Here is a 22,365-nt window from a genome sequence, read left to right on the forward strand (position 1 = left end):
CGATCCCCCATACTTGTGGGTCATCAATGCACACGGTCTTTTATTAAACGTTTATGAGTACAAAGTTATAACATCTCAGGCATCGCCTAGAATTGATACAAGAATCAACCAGCGAAATAAAACAAAAAAGCCAGACTACACATCATTGTATCCGTCTATTGTGCCGCCAGCCAGCCTGGCACAAGATATCCTGAGCGACCATCTGGAGCCGTGTGCATCCAATAGCCATAGCATCCCGCTGTCCTTCCGGTGACAGAAGAGCCCAAAACTGGACCCAATGTGCCACCATATGGATAACCTGCAAAAAGTGGAAATAATGTTTTTTGTTAAAATAATATCATTCCTTACCCTCATATAGACCAACATAAGGCAGAAACCCCAATACGGATGAAGGCCTTAGATTGTCTATCAACTCCATTTAGCCAATTACCAAACAAATTCATATTATTGGTTGGAGGTGGGAGAGCAAAAGTAAAATTAATCGTACGCCAAAGTATTTTAGCTAACAGACAAGTGATGAACAAATGCTCAATAGTCTCCTGCTCACCACAAAAAACACACTTTGTACATCCATTCCATCTTCTTTTAACCAAATTGTCTTTAGTAAGCAAAACCTTATTGCTCAAGAACCACATAAATATTTTTATCTTTAGTGGAACTTTAACTTTCCAAAGATATTTTCGCAGAAAGGGTGTATGGTCATTCATAAGATCCTCATACATAGATTTCACTGTAAACAAACCATTTGTTGACAAATTCAAACAAACTGGTCATTCTCATCAGATAAGTGAATCCTCATAAGCTTTCGACATAATTGTAACAATAAAGTCCATTTGTTTCCCACCAACAGCCTTCTGAAACTGATATTCAGAGGCGTTTGAGATAACACATGATCTACCGTTACATTCTTGTGATGCACAATGTTGTATAAAGATGGATATTGTTGGGCTAATGGTGTTTTACCTAACTAGTTATCTTCCCAAAAACGGATATTTGCTCCATTACCTATCTTGAAATAACCTCTACTAAAAAAACGTCCTTAACCCTCATCAATCCCTTCCAAAAGGGAGAGTCTGTTGGTTTAGCTTGTACCTCGGATAAGGTCTTTTGCCTTAGGTATTTATTCTGCAGCAACTCCTGCCACACCCCTTGTTCGTTAAGAAGTTTATAAAGCTACTTACTTAATAAACATCAAGGACCTCAATACCTAGACCCCCTTGATCCTTGGGTCTGCAGACGATATTCCACTTGGTAAGTCTATATTTTCTTTTATTTTCCTCAGATTGCCAAAAAAATCTAGATCTATAGAAATCCAATCTTTTCCTTACCCCAACAAGAATTCTAGAAAAGATAGCATGAACATAGGTAAGCTTGTTAAAACTGAATTGATAAGAACAAGTCTATCCCCATAGGACAGTAATTTGCCTTTCCAGCATCCCAATTTGCTTTCAAATCGGGTCTCCACTGGGTACCAATCAGAATTTCGAAGCTTTCTAAAATGGATAGGAATACCTAAGTATTTAAAGGGTAAGGAACCAACATCACATCCAAAAATCTGTTTATACAGGTCCACCTCATCACTTGCCTTACCAAAATAAAAAATCTCACTCTTGTGAAAATTAATTTCGAGCCTTGAGAGTTCTTCAAACATACATAAAATTAGTTTCATATTCACAGCTTTCTGTAGGTCATGTTCCAAGAAAAGGATAGTATCATCGGCATATTGTAAAATAGAGATCCCCCTCAACAAGATGAGGAAGAAGCCCCCCTACTTGATCATCATTTTTTGCTCTCTCAATTATGATAGCAAGCATGTCTACCACAATATTAAAAAGAATCGGAGACAGTGGATCACCTTGTCTCAAACGTTTTTTTGTCTGAAAATAATGACCAATATCATCATTTACCTTTACTCCTACACTTCCCCCTTGGACATATTGTTGGATCATCCTACACCATTCAGGAGCAAACCCCTTCATTCTCAAAGTCTGTTGTAAGAATGGCCATTTCACTTTATCATATGCATTTTCAAAGTTAATCTTAAATAAAACCCCATCCATCTTCTTATTATGTAACTCATGAATAGTTTCATGAAGAATGACCACCCCCTCTAAAATATTCCTTCCCGGCATAAAAGCTGATTGTGTTGGTTTTATAACTCTTGGGGCAATCCCTGTTATACGATTTGTACCTGCCTTGGTAAATATTTTAAAGCACACATTCAGCAAACAAATTGGTCTATATTTTTGTATTTGCACCGCATCCTCTTTCTTTGGTAGTAATGTAATGACGCCAAAATTCAATTTGTAAAGAGGCAATTCCCCAGTACTGAACTGATTAAATAGCGCCATCAAGTCATCTTTTATTACTACCAATTTTTTTTTATAAAACTTAGCCGGGAAACCATCAGGCCCCGGCGCTTTATTACGTTCCATTTGAAAAAGTGCCTCATGGACTTCCTCCTCAGAAAAAAGAGCTGTCAAGATCTCATTCTCAACAGTCGATATCTGGGGAATATCCTGCAACTCCTCCTCTACCAAAGAGATGTTATTTGAAACCGGTGCCCCAAATAATTTTTTATAGAATTCAGTAATGTAGACTTTCAAATTGTCTTCCCCAACAATAGTTCCTTCCTGTTGTTCTAACTGAAATATTTTCTTTCTTCTATGTTTCCCATTTGCAATCAAATGGAAGTATCTCGTATTGCTCCCCTCTTCTTGGATATGTTTAACTTTAGCTCTTTGCGCCCATTTAGACTCTCTCTCTCTCTTCTTAATTTATTTAGCTTTTCGTTTGCATTTTTAAGCGTTTCTCTCTCCAATACCGACAAGCTATTCGTTTCAGCTTTCACATCTAACACATCAATAATACCTATTAACCTATCATTCTCTTTCTTGTATTGCCCACTTTGGTTCTTTGCCCACCCTTTAAGAAATTGTCTGATATGCCTAAGTTTATTCAACCACACATCCATCAGATTCAAACCCATTAACATTGAATTCCATTCCTTTTCAATCATATCAAAAAAACCTTCTTGTCGCAGCCAATGCAGCTCGAAGGAAAACTTTGGCTTATTACCCAAATGCGCTTTTACCCCTGAGTCGATCAGAATCGGTGTATGGTCAGAGTCCGCCCTTGTCAATGCACGCACAGTGACTAAGGGAAATTTTTGTTCCCAAGAAATGGAGGCTAGCACCCGATCTAGCTTCTCATAAGTTGGTATATCCCGACGACTTGCCCACGTAAACTGTCTCCCCGATAGAGCAATTTCACGCAGATTCAAATGTTCAATAATGGCATTAAAAACAAAAGGCCAACGAGCTTTAAAATTATCATTATTTTTTCTTCACGCTTTCGAATAATATTTAAATCACCACCTACCAACATAGGTAATGTTTCAGCCTCACATATTCTGACTAATTCTGCTAAGAATACAGCTTTATGTGCGTCTTGGGCAGCCCCATAGACTGGCACTAGAATCCATTCAAAACCATCCTTTTTTACACTTAATATGAAGGTTGACACAAAAGTCTCCAGTACTCACTTTGAGCACTTCGAGTGTGTCAGAATTTATACCTACCAAAATGCCTCCTGATCGACCATGTGGTGGTAAACAAAACCAGGAATAGCTATAACCCGCCGCCAGTTGATTTAAAAAAGGGATAGAGAAATTAGATCTTCCAGTCTCCAATAAGGCTACAAAATCTAATCTATGTTCCCTAATTGCCTCTTTCACAAACAAATGCTTAGCGGTATCCCCAAAACCACCAGGATTCCAATTCATTCCTTTTAGATTCTGCATCATGAAAATTATTTTTTAATTCTTCTCCTAGTACTTTTACGAATATTATTAGTATCATAGGTTTTCCTCACCCTAGTCTTCTTTTCCTTAACTACCGGGTTCAGATGTTCCAAATGATCATCTAAATTCAGTGGGATGCAATCATCCTCAACCAAATCATCACAGAGGGTAGAAACTTTAGACATCACAAGTGTCGAGGGATCTTCCTCCTTATTCACATACTCATCTACATTTTTTTTGCAAAATAGTTAATATTCGTTCCTCTTCAAGTAGCTTAATTCCCCTAATAGATTTCACTACCTCACCTTCAGATTGTCCTAAAGAAATACCCAACCGTTCGGCCTTATGAATAATCTCAGTATCAGGGATATTAACAATAGAAAATTTAGGATGCAACGACTTACCTGCACTATAAGAAACATCTCTCATCCGTGCATTCATCATAGTCTTCTCCATAAGAGGCATATCCACACCAGGCCGACCAACCAGTCTAGCACTAGTCCTCGCACTCAAGGAGGACTTTGGAATTCCGCCAAAAGCTGCTCGGGAATGTGTCTGGCTTGCCCAAGTTCCAGATTTTCTATCTCGTTGTATGTATTCGGCAAGATTGGCTTTGCAAGATTCCAAAAATAAGATGTTCTTTTTTTTGGTGCAATTGAGCTGGTCTCAACTTTTTTTTCGTGCGGATGGTATTTTGTCCACTTGAGACGCGTCTAAACGTACTCCATGCGACTGCATTCGAAGCGTTTACTATGTAGCCACTCCATGTGCATGGTGGATTATTTCCACAGTGCCCGGCATCGATCCACTTAATCTGTTAATCGATGCATTGCTTTGACCTTTCCTTGATCAGTTTATGAGCCCAAGACAGATGTAGCAGCCAAGTTGCGTGTTGCATTGCGCGAGCATACCTAGTAATATCCCAGCTTACTGGATCCAACATGAATACTGTCATGTTGCTTGGCAGTCACGCACTCATGCTTAACAACCTATATTACCATGAAACAAGCACTGTGTTAAGGATATAACTTTGATTAAGAATTAGTTGATGAGGTGGGCTTAGCCCAGTGGTTGGGGTCGCAATGGCGCACCCTAATGACCGGAGTTCGATTCCTGTCAGGGACGAATTTCGGCATTGTCACGCCAATTCCCGCTTCTACTATATTATAAAATGTCTAGTTCCTCCTAGACACGGTTTCATTTTTTATATTAAGAATTAGTTAAACTATAAGATGATTATTGGCAGAAACTTTGTCTCACTAGAAAATGTTTTTGATACGAATCTGGCGATACTCATTTTGTGTAACACAAATACAAAATAGAGATATAGTTGGTTAAATGTTTGGTCAAGCAAACCTTGAAAACGACGTGTGGCTTATTCATTGGAATGATGTATTAGTCGTATCATATGTACAGTTGCTACGCAGTTTCCGCAGATCTAGTGCAGTTCCCCATAGATGCTCTCCTTCAGCCCCCTGCTTCCTCTCAGTCTTATCACTCCATTACTCAGCTGTAGCTTGTAGAGCTGAGAAGAATGCTGAAGCCGAGCGTAGACGAGCCACTGCTCGTTGTCACCGGACCTGAGAAGGGCAATGAGAGTGCCACGGCAGCGGAGGCGAAGCGCCTGTTGCGGCTAGCGGGGCCGCTGGTGACGAGCAACGTCCTCCAGTTCGCGCTACAGTTGGTGTCCGTGATGTTCGTCGGCCATCTCGGCGAGCTTCCACTCGCCGGCGCATCGCTTGCCACCTCCCTCGCAAACGTCACTGGCTTCAGCTTGTTCGTGAGCATCTGTACATTTCATTACTGCTAGCCTACAAGCACAAGTATTTGGCAAGTTTATATTCATTGTTTGCATGACCAAATCGAGCTGCAGGTTGGCATGGCGAGCGCGCTGGACACGCTGTGCGGGCAGGCGTTCGGCGCGCGGCAGTACCACCTCCTCGGCATCTACAAGCAGCGGGCAATGCTGGTTTTCACGCTGGCCTGCGTCCCCGTCGTCGCCATCTGGGCCAACACCACCCGGATCCTCCTCTTCCTCGGCCAGGACCCGTCCATCGCCGCCGAGGCCGGCACCTATGCGCGGTGGCTCATCCCGTCCCTCGTCCCATACGTACCTCTAGTGTGCCACATCCGGTTCTTGCAAACGCAGAGCATCGTCGTGCCGGTGATGGCCAGCTCCGCCGTCACGGTATTGACCCACGTCCTCGTGTGCTGGGCGCTGGTGCACAAGGCTGGCATGGGGAGCAAAGGCGCGGCGCTGAGCGGCGCCATCTCCTACTCCGCCAATCTGGCCATGCTGACCCTGTACACGAGGCTGTCGGGAGCTTGCAAGAGGACGTGGACTGGGTTCTCCATGGAGGCATTCAAGGAGCTGCGCCAGTTCGGGGCGCTCGCCTTCCCCTCCGCGACGATGGTTTGGTGAGACGAATCAAACTTGTTTCTCAGCTAGTCTTCTTGCTCGGTCATCACACCACGCATATGCTATCTCTTGAACTAATCAATGTAAAATTACTTGCACACATGTGCAGCTTGGAGTGGTGGTCGTTTGAGATACTTGTGCTGCTCTCTGGTCTTCTGCCTAATCCTATGCTTGAAACCTCAGTATTGTCGATATGGTAATGAAGATAACCTTTCCTTTTTGCATGTACACCCTCAGCTCTCCATTCTAAAAAAACGTCATAGATTTGTCTAGCTAGGAGTAATTTTTAGCAAAGTTTTAAATAACCCGGTTATAGACTTTCGAGAGGTCTCGAGCTACAACTAAGGCCTTCATAGGCTAAAACGGAAATAGCCACTAATAGCCCGGCTATGACAATTTAGCTCCAATTTAGTCTTGTAGCCACTAACTTCCTGCTTAGCTAACTCAAAAAATTTGGTCCCAAAATTTTCTGGCGGCCCAATTTCTAGCCAATTTTTTTGTCCCATAACTAGCTGCTACATGCTTTTGTAGTTTTGTTGGTCATGTAATATTTGACATAACTATATCCTGACTTGCAGCTACTTAATGATGTAAATATGGATGTAACTATATCCTGGTTATTCATATCTCTTATGTGATCATGTTAATATGTAATGCACATGTGAATTATTGATATATATACACAAATATTGCTGCCAATATTTTGATATTTTCATTATTTAGCAAACTGATATATGACTTTAGTTGCGCATTGCCCGGCTATAGACTTTCGGAGCTTCTGAGATCGCCGGATGCATCTGAACACAATTTATTGTATAGATAAATTTAAATTTTGACAAATCTCCGACATCCCTTTTAGGATAGATGGTGTACTATAATTCAACCTTGTACTTATTTCTAAGTTGTGCATTATTGAGTTCTGCAGTCTTAATACCGATGTTCTCATGTTCATGGTGCCATCTGGTCTCTACGCAGCCATAAGGTACCGTTAGATTCACAAACACAATGTGAGATGCTTTCTCCGTCGTTATGCTGATGGGTGTTTTCCTGCATAAATAAATAGCACACGCGTTTCCAATGAACTTGGTGCCGGTAAGCCTCAGGCAGCAAAGCTAGCAACCAGACTAGTCATATGCATGGCCTTGTCTGAAGGATTAGTGATCTCTATTACAATGATTCTCCTACGTGAATTCTGGGGTTATTTGTACAGCAATGAGGAGGAAGTTGTCACATACATCGGCCGGATGATGCCGGTTCTCGTGATATCCTTCTTCATAGATGGAATGCATACTTCTCTTTCAGGTACTTATGAGCATAACTAAAGTACCATGCGTTTCAAAAATAGCCGCAAAAAATACTCTTAAACATGATAACATGATCATTATGTGTACTTTTATAGGGGTGCTAACTGGATGTGGTAAGCAGAAGATCGGCGCACGTGTCAATCTTGCCGCTTACTACTTGGCAGGCATCCCCTTGGCAGTGTTATTTGCGTTCTTCCTGCATCTGAATGGAATGGTATGTACTCAAGTACCACTCTAGCATCTCATTTCACTGACAACATGAATATGTCTGAAAGACCTGAACTTGTTGTGATTCCACTAGGGGCTTTGGCTCGGCATCTTTTGTGGCAGCCTAACAAAGCTTATATTTCTTATGTGGATCGTACTTTCAATAAACTGGGAAAAGGAAGTAAGAACTTGCAACTCGTATATTACCAGATATTTTCCATTGTAAAGCGATATCTGATGGCTTTTCTTGTTTTCTATTTTGGTTTAGGCAATCAAGGCACAAGACATGGTGTTAAGATCTTCTCTTCTAGTTGCATGAAGATAATATCATGCAGCAAAATCCCAATTCGTGATGCGACCAAACATGGAAGCAACCGGTAATTGATTTATACATAGAGAGAAAATGTAAATATTGTTACCTAAGATTATCAAGTAATAAACATGCTCTCTATTTTTTTGGTTGCACCGGGATCCTGAACTTGACCTCCTAGTTTTCGCATGTGGGAAAAAGGTAACCAGCATGTTGGATATTTTCGATACATTTGCAAGCACTATTTATTTTAATCTGTATATTTATAGGGTATCTCTAGGACTCAGTCTACTGACTTAGTGCTCAGTAGAATAATGTCAGTGTCTTTTTTAGTCGTTTCTTTAAAAAATGCTATTTACAATCTAAATGTTTTTTTCCAAAAACACACAAGTAAATTTCTCTCCCTCTCATAATCGGAAAAATAAATTATGCAACAAAAAAATCGGTGTTCCACTCGGTGCACAATCAAAAATATTTCTTAGTTGCAACCTCGCTTGCAACTGAAATCTCAGTTGCAACCACACTTGCAAGTGGGAAAATCATTGCAACTGGAATCTCAGCTGCAACCACACTTGCAAGTGGGAAAATCTTAGTTGCAACCATTCCTGGAACCGAAAAAAATCTCACTTGCAGCTATGCATGCAATTGGAAAAATCTAAGTTGCAACTGGAGAATATCTCGGTTGCAATCCCGTTTGCAACTGCAAAAAATCTCGGTTTCAACCACACTTGAAACTAGAGAAATACAACCACACTTGCAACTGGAAATATCAGTTGCAAAAAAGCTTAGTTCTAACTAGAAAAAATATCAGTTGCAACTCCATTTGCAACTGCAAAAAAAAAAAAACAATTCAGTTGCAATCACATTTGCATTTGGAAAAATAATCTCAGTTGCAACTCCACTTGCAACAACAACAAAATTCACTGCTCTACGTCGCAACAAACTTTCATAGTTAGTTATGCACAAAATGAAAAGAAATGAGAAAAGCAAAAACATAGAAAAAAATCAAGTGCGATACTTAATATATTATAAGGAATCTTGATCAACTATCAAGCAAATGAGATCTATGGCTTGGAGGCATGAGTAGTCGGGACGTACCGTGGAAGTCGCGGGATCGAAACTTACCTAAGGCATTTCCATTTCTATGTTTGCCTCTTATTTCACTGGGCTGGCCATTTAAAACCCCTAGGCTAGCTCTCAGTCTACTAAGAATTAGCAAATGATTCCTAAATATTTGGTAGGTGTATGCTAGGGTGCCTAGATATGGCAATATAGATACTAATACGGATACGATGACACATCAATTTTTCAAAAAGGCAGATATGGGGATATGTTTGTATATTACTTATATCTAGCATAGGTCGGCTGGTAGGATATTGTGGTAACAATTTTAATGGCACAAGAGTTCATAAACTGTGTAGAATGATCAATTTCTATCATTCTTTCATATTGCTGGTAGGATACAAAATGACATTCAAAGAGTAATACCATTCCATATTTTGCTTGTGAGTTACTGAAGGGGATAAGACCGACATTGTTTATTTGGATGGTAAGCCTACGATTGAATCTGTTCATATCACTATAACACAGATACTGATAGCAAAACCTGTATGCATCGATCACTGGTATAACTGAATCTAGTAATACAAATGTGATACACATTCTGATTCTACCATAGAAAATGAACAATGAGATAAATTGGACATATCCAGATAATTCATGGGAACACAAGAGCGTACTGGTCATAATTATAGCGTGATCATACATATAGCCTGGTTCGCATGATAACTGGACACAGCGACACAGGGGTGTGTTGTAACTCGGAAGTTTGGCAAATAAAACATGGAAATATAACTACATACTGATTGTAGATACAGTACAATTTGCAAGGTTGATGGACACAACAACATAGAGTTACTACAACTAAGAAGTTCAGAAGTTCACAGATAGATAGATAGATTGCATGTTTTAACATGGATTACATCGGTAGTAAGCAAAAGCAAGCCCTGACCTGATGCCTATGTGCCACTGCCATCAATGCGGGGTTTTCTCGCAGCCATTGCTTCCAAAGATGTCTACCTCCATCGAAGAATATATAGTGTAAGTGAATAATGGGGTATCACCTTCTGCAGCCATGCTCGATGAAGATGTGCATCATCCACTGCACCAATATAACACGCCATGTGTCCCCAACCGTGTGGGCGGTGGGCCATTCATGCTACAACACAAGATCGTTTTTCTTGTTCGCATATTATCTATGAAATTCAGACATTAGTTAATGTTGGTAGAGTATGCAATTCTGTAAAGGTGGATCAAGATCAAGTTAGGGTTAGTGATTGTCTCGCCAACTTGGCAAGGAGAGGGTGTAGGACTGCATTCATGTTCGGTTCAGGGGTCTGATGTGTTTCTTCATGAGCTTCAACAATTAGAACAACGTGTACGCACTATTTTTACTCAATAAAGATATGGTTTTACCAGCAAAAGAAAATGTAGAATCAAGCATCGGTTAATGGAATGGCCGAACAAAATTTATTCGTGCTTAAGGGCATCACACATTTCGGACGTCCGAAATGTCCGTTTGCGTCGCGCGGCGGACGCGAGACAGATCGTTTTTGTCCGCGCATCCGTTTGCACCTAGGGATGGCTCCAGCGGCCCGATGCATTTCCGCGTTTGCATCAATTATGAAGTTTCCAAACAACAAAATAAGAGATTCAACGAAGGTATACTTATTACATTTAAATTTTTAAAAGTCTACATGAAAATAAGATAGTATTTCTCTAGGCAGATTGGTGTGGTGGAAGTAGTCCTTGTGGAGGCGGGCCTGCCCTGCCACTCTGTTGCGCGGCAGGTTTTTGGAGCGCCCCTTCACAAAGCCGCGGTGCTCCGACCCCTGGTTTGAGGTGAACTCGTGGATCATGGAGGCCGCAGTAGTTGCCAATGTCTGCGTCGACTGATCGGACTCCTCGTCGGAAGAGGAGTCAACGACCTTCGCGTGGAATTTGTCCAACATCTGCCACATGTCCATCTGCGTGGGTACGAACTGCGGATCAATGGCCGCGCACAATAGCGCCAAAAACATGAGTAAGAAACCTATCGACGCAACTGACCGAACAGGTCATGGGCGGCGAGGCCGGACGGCGCAACTAGCAACGTTTGGCCTCAAAACAGCCGGCACGTATGCGGCGAAGCCAAGCCCGAGTACGATCATGCTCTCCCACGCGGCGACAACGGAGCCGACGGCGAGTACTGCGGCGCTGCGGCGGGACGACAGCGGGTGGGGCTGGGGTGGTGGCGTCGCACTAGGGCAGCAAAGAAGGGGAAAAAGAAGCAAATTGAAGCGGTCGATTTTGCTGCCCCTGACTTGCGGGACCGGGTAAGAAATGGAGGACGCTCGGCGCGTCCGCGGAGACGCAATCCTGGCGCATATTTGGGCCAGGTTTGCGTCTTCGCGGATGGACCGGTCACTTTGCATCGGCCCGCTGGAGTAGGCCCCAGACGCATTTCCGGTCACGGCTGACGAAAATGGTCGCTCAGCGTCCGTTTGTGTCGCGCCGCTCTGGAGATGCCCCTAACCGTATATCCTGTAAGCGAGTCATACATCAAAAAAAATGAATTAGTGCTAGGAGGAACTAGACACTAAATGATATAGTAGAAGAGGGATCTCGGCGTGAGAATTCTAGAAATTCGCTCCTGACAGGATTCGAACTCTGGTCGTTGGGTGCGCCACTGCGACCCCAACCACTAGGCTATGCCCGCGTCCTCAAAAAAAAATGAATTAGTACTAGGAGGAACTAGACACTAAATGAAATATAGTAGAAGGGTGACCTCGGCGTGAGAATTTCAGAAATTCGTTCCTGACAGGATTCAACATCTGCGACCTCAACCACTGGGCTATGTCCACCGAGTCATACACCCATTGTGTACTTCTGAAGCCATGCACAACCCAGAGTTGAGAGAGGCGAGAGATGAACATGTCAGCGTCGTCGTACTAGCTTTGGATTTTTTGCATCATCTCAATGAAATAATCTGCCGACACACCACGGCACAAGTACAAATATGGGTGACATGTACATGTACTGGATCCCCCAGCACACAGAACAAAAGTAAGCAAAACAACGTACCTCACCGTTGTCGCGTCCCTGTCAGTCCCGGAGCCCGGACGGCCGTAGTGGCTCGGAATTGTGGCTATGGCGCTATGCCGCCTATGCTGATTGGAACGTTCGAGTTGTTTGCTTTACGTGGGAGAATATTTAAACACACGAAGCATCTTAGTCGTGCAGCCTGAATGGACTTGTCAAGGCAAGCAGTTTTAACGTATTTCACCGTCCGCAAGGAAGGCTGTTTTGACGCATTTCACGGCACTTTCCTAGTAAACTGTGGAATATTCGGATAGCAGCAGCAGTGTATGACTGTATGTGATTTGGAACGAGCACAAGAAAGATTTTCCAGGACAAGAAGATGTATCCGAAGCGGTCGCTGGTGCAAAAAAGAAGAGCTGTTTCAACTCGCTCGAACATGCTTCTTACTTACATTGAACATATAAATCCAATGGACGAGGCTAGTGCTGCAAATAAGATAGATAATTTGTATTTGTGTATATCACATGGCTCACTTGCACCGTCTCAGGATGACATCAAAAAATGAGGAATTTGTAGTCAATTTAATCATCGGTTGTTGCAACAAAATAGAAGCAAAATGAACGCCAATTAGGGCCAACTCAAGAGCATGCCTCATACTTATACATTGGATACACATACCCCATGGATGGGGCTAAACTTGTAGCTCCACAGCAATTTAATCGCCGGTCGTTGCTACAAAATTGGATCAAAATGAACATTAAGTAGGGCAAACTCAAGAATATGCCTCATATATACTTATACATTGAACACACAAACCCCGGAGATGGTGCAAATGAGACAAGTAGGATGCACAAGATTTTTATTTGTGCATATCACAAAGCTCACATGCACCATCCCGAGATCACATCCAAATTGAGGAACTTATAGTTCCACAATAATTTAATCATCGGCCGTTGCAACAAAATAGAAGCAAAATAAACATTAAATAGGGCCAAATCAAAGACATGCCTCATATTTACATTTTGGACACACAAATCATAGATTCGATGCGAGTGAACCAAATTTTTTTTTTAGAAATGGGTATCACCCGGCCTCTGCATCAAATAGATGCACACAGCCATTTATTGATCAAATTCAAGTCTAGAAGTCTTAAAATTCTTACAAAGCTCAACCTCAACGATCACATCAACGATCACATAAGGTGCTCACGAAAATAAGCCAGCGGAAGAGTGAAACAAACTTAGAATACATGATACTCCTATGTATACTGTATCCTATCAGCACGCTGCCAACCACCCTGGCTGAAGATAGCCCGAACGACCGCCATCAATCGAGTGCATCCAGACTCCATAGGTATACGCTGGTCCTCCGGCTGCAGGTACGACCACATGTGAATCCAGTAAGTAGCCCTGTGAATAACCTGCAAAAAGAAGACACCTTCCGCTCTGTTAAAGACAATCTCATTACGACAATTCCAAATTGCCCATAATAAAGCACAAACTCCTACACGAATTCGAGCTTTTGTTTTCTTATCTATCCCATTAAGCCAATTACCAAATAAGTTCTTGATATTCGCAGGTGGTGAAATATTGAATGTAAAATGAACAACTCTCCAAATTAATCTTGCAAAAGGGCACTTAATAAAGAGATGCTCAACGGATTCATCAGCGGTACAAAAAGCACATTTCTTTGATCCAATCCAATTCCGTTTATATAAATTATCCTTAGTAAGTAAAACTTTTTTATTTAAGAACCACATAAAAATCCGGATCTTTAGTGGAACCTTTAACCTCCATATGTATTTCTTGAGGAAAACAGTATGGTCATTCATGAAATCAACATACAGCGACTTTACCGAAAACTCTCCATTTGCAGTAAGCCGCCAAATGAATTTGTCTGGATCCTCCGACAGTTGCACCTCAAATAGGCGTTGTAGCAGATTTAGCCAAGATGTCCATTTATCATGAGATAATGTCCTTCTGAAGCTAATATTCAGTGGAACAGTACCCATAACCTCAGCTACTGTAGCATTCTTATTTCTTGTAATGTTATATAATGACTCATACTGGTCAGCGAGAGGTTGTGTCCCTAGCCAAGTATCTTCCCAAAATCTAGTTTTTTGTCCATCACCAATGACAAACAAACCGCGTTTAAAAAAATCATTTTTGACACTCATTAAACCCTTCCAAAAGGGTGAGTCATTTGCATTTACCTGGACCTCCGAAAGAGTTTTAGTATTAAGATACTTATTATGTAACAGCTCCTGCCACACCCCTTCTTCATTGAGTAATTTAAATAGCCATTTGCTAATCAAACATCTATTCTTAATATCTAAAACCTCAATACCCAGCCCTCCTTGGTCCTTAGGTCTACATATAATATTCCATTTAGTTAGGCGATACTTCCTCTTTTTTTGATCACTTTGCCAAAAAAATCGTGATCGATAAAAATCTAGTCTTTTCTCACCCCTTTGGGTATTAAGAAAAAGGATAGAAGGAACATTGGCAAGCTACTAAGAACGGAATTGATTAGCACTAGTCGATCTCCATATGAGAGCAACTTCCCTGCCCAACAACCCAATTTGCGTTCAAATCGATCCTCGGCTGGTTTCCATTCCTTATTTAGCAACCTTCTATAATGAATAGGTATCCCCAAGTATTTAAAAGGTAAAACCCCAATTTCACACCCAAAAATATGTCTGTAATCATTTTGTTGCTCTTTTGCTCTCCCAAAACAGTATACCTCACTCTTATGAAAGTTAATTTTAAGACCCGGCAGTTGTTCAAACAAACAGAGAATAAGTTTCATATTTACTGCTTTTGCAATATCATGTTCCAAGAACAAGATAGTGTCATCGGCATATTGAAGAATTGATACCCCTCCCTCTACTAGATGGGGTACCAAACTACCAACTTGGCCATCCTCTTTTGCCCTTGCAATAAGGATTGCCAACATATCCGCTACGATATTAAATAAAATGGGGGATAGCGGATCACCCTGTCTTAGGCCTTTTAAAGTTTGAAAATAATGTCCTATATCATCATTCACTCGAATACCAACACTGCCCCCCTGTACAAACCTTGCAATCCAGTCACACCACAAAGGCGGGAAACCTTTCATCCGCAAAGCTTGTTGCAAAAAAGACCATTTAACTTTGTCGTATGCCTTTTCAAAATCAATTTTAAAAAGAACCCCATTCATTTTCTTCCTATGAAGCTCATGGATAGTTTCATGGAGTACCACGACTCCCTCTAAAATATTCCGTCCTGGAATAAAGGCCGACTGAGTTGGTCGCACCACCTTTTGTGCAATCTCAGTAGCTCTATTTGTTCCAACCTTAGTAAAAATTTTGAAACTTACATTCAATAGGCAAATCGGTCTATATTGCTCAATTCGACTAGCATCTTCTTTTTTTGGTAGAAGCGTGATGATCCCAAAATTTAGTTTATAAAGCGGTAAGTCTCCATTCTGTAATTGATTAAACATTGCCATAAGATCCTCCTTTATAACCTCCCAAAACGTCTTATAAAACTCCGCAGGCAAGCCATCAGGCCCGGGTGATTTATTTCGTTCCATTTGCATAATCGCTTCTAACACCTCCTTCTCAGAGAATTCAGTAGTTAAAATAATTCTTTCCTCCTGAGATAATTGAGGAATATCATGAATTTGTTCCTCATTCAAATTAAAGAAATTTGGTTCCGATGCCCCAAATAGTTTTTTATAATATTCAGTGATAAAGAGCTTTAAGTTAGCTTGTCCAACTATAGTGCCCTCATCCTGTTCTAATTGAAATATCTTTTTCTTACGGTGTTTTCCATTTGCAATGAGGTGGAAATACCTCGTATTATTTCCACCCTCCTGCACATGCCGAATCTTGGCGCGCTGAGCCCACTTGGATTCCTCATCACGCCTAAGTTTGGCAAGTTCCTCATCTGCTTGTTTTTTATTTGCTCTTTCTGCCGCAGTCAAAGGTATAATTTCCGCTTTTAAATCAAGCACATCTATAATATGCAGAAGTCTATCCCTCTCTTTCTTGTAGACACCACTAAGATTTCTTGCCCACCCACGTAGGAACTGTCTTAGATGGCGCACCTTGTGTTGCCATCTCTCCACCGGCGACGTACCAGTGTTAATGGACAACCATTCTTTTTTAATAAGATCGTAAAAACCCTCTTGGCGCAACCAAGATAATTCAAACGAAAAGTGTTTATTTTTTCCTAAATGAGAAGGACATCCAGAATCAATCAGCAAAGGTGTGTGATCCGAACTAGTTCTAGTCATAGCCCGGACCGTCACCAATGGAAACTTCTGTTCCCATTCAGAAGTCACCAGAACCCTGTCCAACTTCTCAAAAGTTGGATTCTCACGTCTACTGGCCCATGTATATTGACGACCTGACAGAACAATCTCTCGTAGGTTCAAACTTTCTATAATAGCATTAAACACAAATGGCCATGTAGCATTAAAATTTGTGTTATTCTTTTCTTCTTGACTACGAATTATATTAAAATCACCACCCACCATAATAGGTAGTGATTCGTCATCACAAATCCTGGCCAATTCCGCAAGAAAGGCGGCTTTATGGACATCTTGAGCTGCACCATATACAGCCACAAGAGCCCATTCGAAACCATCCTTCTTACAGGTGACATATAGTTTTACACAAAAATCCCCAGTCACAATATTTGTCACTCCTAAAGTCTCATTATTTATCCCCACTAAGATGCCCCCAGAGCGTCCGTGTGGAGGTAAGCAAAACCAGCTGAAGTCCAAGCCACCAGCCAAATGCTTCAAAAAAGGAGTAGTAAAATTATCACGTCCCGTTTCTGAAATAACTACAAAGTCTAATTTATGTTCTCGAACAGCTTCATGAATCGTGCAATGTTTTGCAGTATCACCTAGCCCATCACTATTCCAAATAAAGCCTTTCATCTTTGTTTACTTTTTAGTTTCAGAATTCTTGCACTTTTTCGAACCGCCAGTTTAACTTCCTTATCCTTTCTTTTTCTTCGTCCCACAATGTTATCAACTAACCTCAGAGTCAATGCATCCGAATGAACCATTATACTCTCAGTGGCATCATCAACCAAGTCCTCACTCAAACTAGAAGCTCTACTAATTACCAGACTAGGTGAGACACTAGGATCAACACTATTCAGATTATTTTTCAAGAAAGTAACATGACGATCAGATTCTAACGATTTTATTTTTTGCACCGATTTTAAGACTTGCTCAGTAGAATTACCTAGAGAAATACCTAGTTTATTTTCTCTAGAAACTATCTGATCAGAAGACATATGAATAATAGATGGGTTTGATGTGTTAGAAGTACCTGTGAGGAGCTGCTCGTTTCGGCGCTGCGCCAAGTGCACCGCCCGCTCCAGCTGGGGCATATCGGCATTCGGCTGTGCCCTTATGCGCCCACTAGTTCGAACACCATTGCTCGAAGGTTCAGAAATTCCACCAAACGCCACCAGCTGCTCGAGTGTAGGCTTGATCGTGTGAGGGCCATCTTGATCCTTCAGTGAATCCCTCTGATGAGCCACAGTTGGTCGTAAAGGAGAGACTGTCGGCGTCTCCGCTTGACCCTCTTTCTCCGATGCCACCTCTATGATTTTATCGGAAGCAGGCGTGTCAGCAACCTCGGAAGCCAGCTCCTGGCTTTCAACTGATTGCAAATACGAGTCATTAGCATCCAAACCTTGCAGACCATCATCAGACGAGCGCTGCGACGGAGACAGGCATTGTCTATCAACGTCCTGAACCGACTCTGCCATGACATAATTAGACAGAAGCTCCAAATCACATGTATCCACCGTAACCACAGGTTGTAACTGAACTTGCCCTTTCTCAACCCCTTCCTCTTCCTCCACTGAGAGCACAGTATCGTTCTCATTTTCTTGCTGATTGGATACTGGCCCAAACGATAGTAGATACTGTTTAGATGTTTCAATCATCCTCCTAACCGCAGGTGAAAAACAAACTCCAGGCACCTTCTGCGCCACCTGATTGCCTCCAGCCCCGGCCACACCATTGGGACCTGGCTGCATATTAACATCACCTCCCTTCTCGCCCTCAGGTTGCATAGAATTCTGATCCATGCTTGGCTGATTTTGATTACCCAAGTGCTGATTACCATTGTGATCATCATCTGCATGACCATCATCCCGATCCCCATTCTCAGTAACTTCCTCCATAACTTCATCACCCTCAGGCAGTTCCACCTCAAAAGTAAGATCATAGAAACCATCTTGCACAAGGACATTCTGTTTATGAGGAATGCATGTATAGTCAAGGCAACCAATTCGTAGCCTAGCCACACCATGCTGTCTGGTATACTTCATGTCTACCTCCAAAGTTTTTCCAAAAAGAGTACCAAGGGACCAAACAGCTAGGAAGTCACCTTTCTTTTTTGGAGGTAGCCCATGAATGCGCAGCCAAATCTCAGGTAACAAGCAATTAGGTTCAATCTGTGCAATCCAATTCTCAAATTTGAGCACAATGGAGCTACTGGGCACATGGAAGGTTCCAAAAACCGTCATCCTCTCTAACTCAGCTTTACTAGGAAAAGCCACCTTGAACACATTGTGACCGACTTGCCTAACGTCCCAATGAAAACTTTCTGTCGGTACTAACCTCTGCAACTGTGAAACAATCTGAGGAATAGTCATCTCTCCACCCGTAACTGAGAGCATGCCCATTCGAGTATTCTCCATCTTAGGCTTGTACGATTTGGTGCAAGACATCTCAAAAAAACAAAGCCTTTCTTCACCAATCCCATACATAGTCATATGGGGTTTTGGGGCATGTAAAAGAGGACATTCCTCATCTGCATGTCCAGGCAGCTCACAGAAGTTACAGAGCACAGTAATACAGTCAATAGCAAAATGCCCAACCAGTCCACATCTATGACATTTCAACTTATCTGGATTTTTTTGCTTCTTCCGCTTCACTCCAGACCCCGTCTCTTCCCCTTCTTCTAAAGGTATAAAGTCAACCGGCCCCTGGTGTCCATCTTGCACAGGCAGAGGGTTCCCTGGAGGAATCACCACTGGAATTGTATTGTCATTCTGCCCATTGATAGTGTTGACATTATTGGCTTGTGTGTTCTGGTGATGCATGGCTGCGTGTTGTTGAACAGCCGCCGGTGGATAGACATAAGGCACCGCAGCTGCACCATTGTTACCAGGGCCTCCATATCGACGACCTCTCCTGTAATTAGATCGCCCTCCACCACGACCATAAGAAGGACGGAAGTATCTAAAACCTCCACGCCCAGAAGCATTATGATTTCTAGCAGCACCAAAATTATTGAACCCAGATCCGGCATTAAACTGATAACCCTGCATACCTTGTCCTCCAAAGTTTCCTTGGTTGTTTGCAGCAGCATTCCCTCTATTAAAACCACCATTGGCTTGTACATTGGCATCATTGTTGTGTCTATTGAAACCACCATTGATTCCATTCTGAAAATAGTTGCTCTGAGAATTTCTATTACCATTGTTTTGTGCCAACCCCTGGAAAGCTCCATCAGAAGCCTGGAAACCTTGGTGGCCAGCAGATCCAAAGCCGCTTCCTCCAGCGGTTCCACTTGGTCCACCAACCTCAAAATTATTAAACCTGCCACCACCATTGCTTCCGTTGGCTCCATGGAAATTGCCCCGACTGAGATGAGACTGGGCACCATTGTTGTTCATTTGTCCGCCTCCATGGTTGCCAGCTGAGTTAGGAAAGGCATGGCCCCCATGCGATCCCATCTGCCCGTTGCCATTGGAGCCGCGACCACCATGGAAACCCGCGCCTCCATGGCCGCCAGAATTGGCCATGGTGCCGTCGTGGCGCCGTGCAGACCTGACTACACACGCTTTGGAAGTGTTCTGTTTCCAGATAAACCCTAGAACTCGCCTAAGCCCTCTCGCCGCCTGATACGTCCAAAACGTATCTACTTTCCCGAACACTTTTGCTATTGTTTTGCCTCTAATTTGTGTATTTTGGATACAACTAACACGGACTAACGCTGTTTTCAGCGAGAAGCTGCTCACGGTGTCTCGTTTTTGTGCAGAAATCCAACTTTCGGGAAAATCCTCGGAATTTATGCAGAAGGCCCTATTTTCCCAGAATAATGACGGAGCCAGAAGGACAATTGAAGTGGACTATTTATCGGCCTCGACCTAAAAACGCACAGGGAGAAGTCGAAGTCGCCAGAAACCCTCCAGAACGCCGCTACATCGCGAAACTCCGTCGCGGGAGCCAGAAGTCTCCGTTCTGGCACTCCGCCGGGACGGGGAATTGGAGGAGATCATCGCCGCCATCACCGCCAACGCCTCTACATCAACCAGCCATGTTTCCCCCATCCATGTGTGAGTAATTCCCCCGCTTGTAGGCCGAAGGGGATGGTAGGGATTGGATGAGATTGGTCATGTAATAGCATAAGATTGTTAGGGCATAGTGCCTAGTGTCCGTAGTTGGTACTTTGATGATATTGTTGCAACTTGTTATGCTTAATGCTTGTCACTAGGGCCCGAGTGCCATGATCTCAGATCTGAACATGTTATTGTTTCATCAAGATAATCATTGTTTATGGTCTTACCTATAAGTTGTATACACATGTCGTCTGTCCGGAACCGATGGCCCGAAGTGACGAAATCGGGACAACCGGAGGGAATGGTAGCGATGTGAGGATCACATGTGTTCACGGAGTGTTAATGCTTTGCTCCGGTACTCTATTAAAAGGAGTACCTTAATATCCGATAGTTTCCCTTGAGGCCCGGCTGCCACCGGCTGGTAGGACAAAAGATGTTGTGCAAGTTTCTCATTGCGAGCACGCACGACTATATATGGAACACATGCCTATTGATTGCTTTGTACTTGGACACCGTTTTATTATTATCCGCAAATGCCCTGCTATGATTGTTACATGAGTTTCTCTCATCCATGCAACGCCCGTCATCCGTCCCCGTGCCTACGATATTTTAATCCTGCTTTGTTTACTAAAATCACTAGTGCTTGTCTCCGTTACTCTGTCGCTGTTATTTCACTACGCTCTCGCTATAAACTCTGTTACTATCGATAAACCCTTGCGAGCAAGTCTGTTTCCAGGTGCAACTGAATTGACAACTCCGTTGTTAAGGCTTCCAAGTGTTCTTTGTCTCCCCTTGTGTCGAATCAATAAATTGGGTTTTACTTCCCTCGAAGACTGTTGCGATCCCCTATACTTGTGGGTCATCAAGACTATTTTCACGGCGCCGTTGCTGGGGAGCATAGCTTTATTTGGAAGTTCACTTGGATTAATATTGTTCGCTGCAAATTCTCCATCATGGGTAAACCTCGCGATACTAAGATCGCCATATTACCATCCACTACAAGAAAAGGTACAATTATGAATACCTCTGCTGCTCTTGATTCACCATCTGTGATTGATAAACTTGTTTCACCGCCACATGCTTCGCATGCGGGTACATCTGCTGAATCTGAACACTCTCATAATATTGATAATGTTTCTGCTGTGCTTGATGATAGTGGTTCATTGGGATCTTTTCTAGATGCTACAATTGCTAGGTCTAGACAAATTGAAAATACTGAAACTCCTAATGCTACTACACTCGTTAGTTCACCTGAACTTGGTTATTTTAGTGATGATCCTGAGGAAGATTATGTGGAGCTTAATGATGATTTTATTGAAAAATGCAATGCTACTACTGATGCAAGAAAAATTAAAAAGTTGCTTGCGGAACATGCTCGTTAGATATAAAGCTGTCTCCCGATCCTAAGTTTGCCACATCTCCTATAAACATTAGGGATAAAGATTATGATTTTTCTCTTGATCTATCTCATATAGCTATTGTTGAGAAAACACCCTTTTGTGGTACTGAAAAAGAAAGTCTTGTTGAACACATGACTGAGCTATCTACTCTTAGTAGCTTGTTTTCTGATGATGTTAAGATGCGTACTTACTTTGTTGCTAAAATATTTCCATTCTCATTAAAGGATGACGCTAAAACTTGGTATAATAATTTGTCACCTAATTCTATTAAAAGTCCGAAAGAATTGCTTGATGTTTTCTTCCGCAAATACTTTCCTGCTAGTGCTCAACATATTGCTTTGCAGAGAATTTATAATTTTAATCAGGGAGATGAAGAGAAATTGCATGAGGCTTGGTCGAGATTCTGCTCTCTTATTAGAGCTCGACCTGAGCATGATTTGGAAAAGCATGATTTACTTGATATATTTTATAGTGGACTAA

The 22,365-nt window shown here is 42.2% G+C and overlaps 1 protein-coding gene across 1 annotated transcript; it reads left to right on the top strand.

The window, feature by feature from the left end:
• The first annotated feature begins 821 nt into the window (after positions 1 to 821).
• Positions 822 to 8,051, top strand: LOC124696480 (protein DETOXIFICATION 16-like). The gene is made up of 9 exons (XM_047229207.1): positions 822 to 875; positions 5,319 to 5,582; positions 5,676 to 6,220; positions 6,331 to 6,417; positions 7,147 to 7,203; positions 7,285 to 7,523; positions 7,621 to 7,739; positions 7,827 to 7,913; positions 8,001 to 8,051. Exons 2-9 carry the CDS (start codon positions 5,337 to 5,339, stop codon positions 8,049 to 8,051), a joined length of 1,431 nt encoding a protein of 476 aa, XP_047085163.1. The 5' UTR covers positions 822 to 875; positions 5,319 to 5,336.
• Positions 8,052 to 22,365: the final 14,314 nt, after the last annotated feature.

This window comes from Lolium rigidum, chromosome 3 (genome assembly GCF_022539505.1).
Source record: "Lolium rigidum isolate FL_2022 chromosome 3, APGP_CSIRO_Lrig_0.1, whole genome shotgun sequence".
Taxonomy (NCBI): domain Eukaryota; kingdom Viridiplantae; phylum Streptophyta; class Magnoliopsida; order Poales; family Poaceae; genus Lolium; species Lolium rigidum.

Bases quoted from the DNA above. Each gene is read 5' to 3' on its own strand.
- LOC124696480 (XM_047229207.1), top strand. From the start codon at position 5,337: ATGCTGAAGCCGAGCGTAGACGAGCCACTGCTCGTTGTCACCGGACCT. The intron at 5,583-5,675 runs GTGAGCATCTGT...ATCGAGCTGCAG, and splicing joins TCACTGGCTTCAGCTTGTTC to GTTGGCATGGCGAGCGCGCT. The intron at 6,418-7,146 runs GTAATGAAGATA...TGAGTTCTGCAG, and splicing joins ACCTCAGTATTGTCGATATG to TCTTAATACCGATGTTCTCA.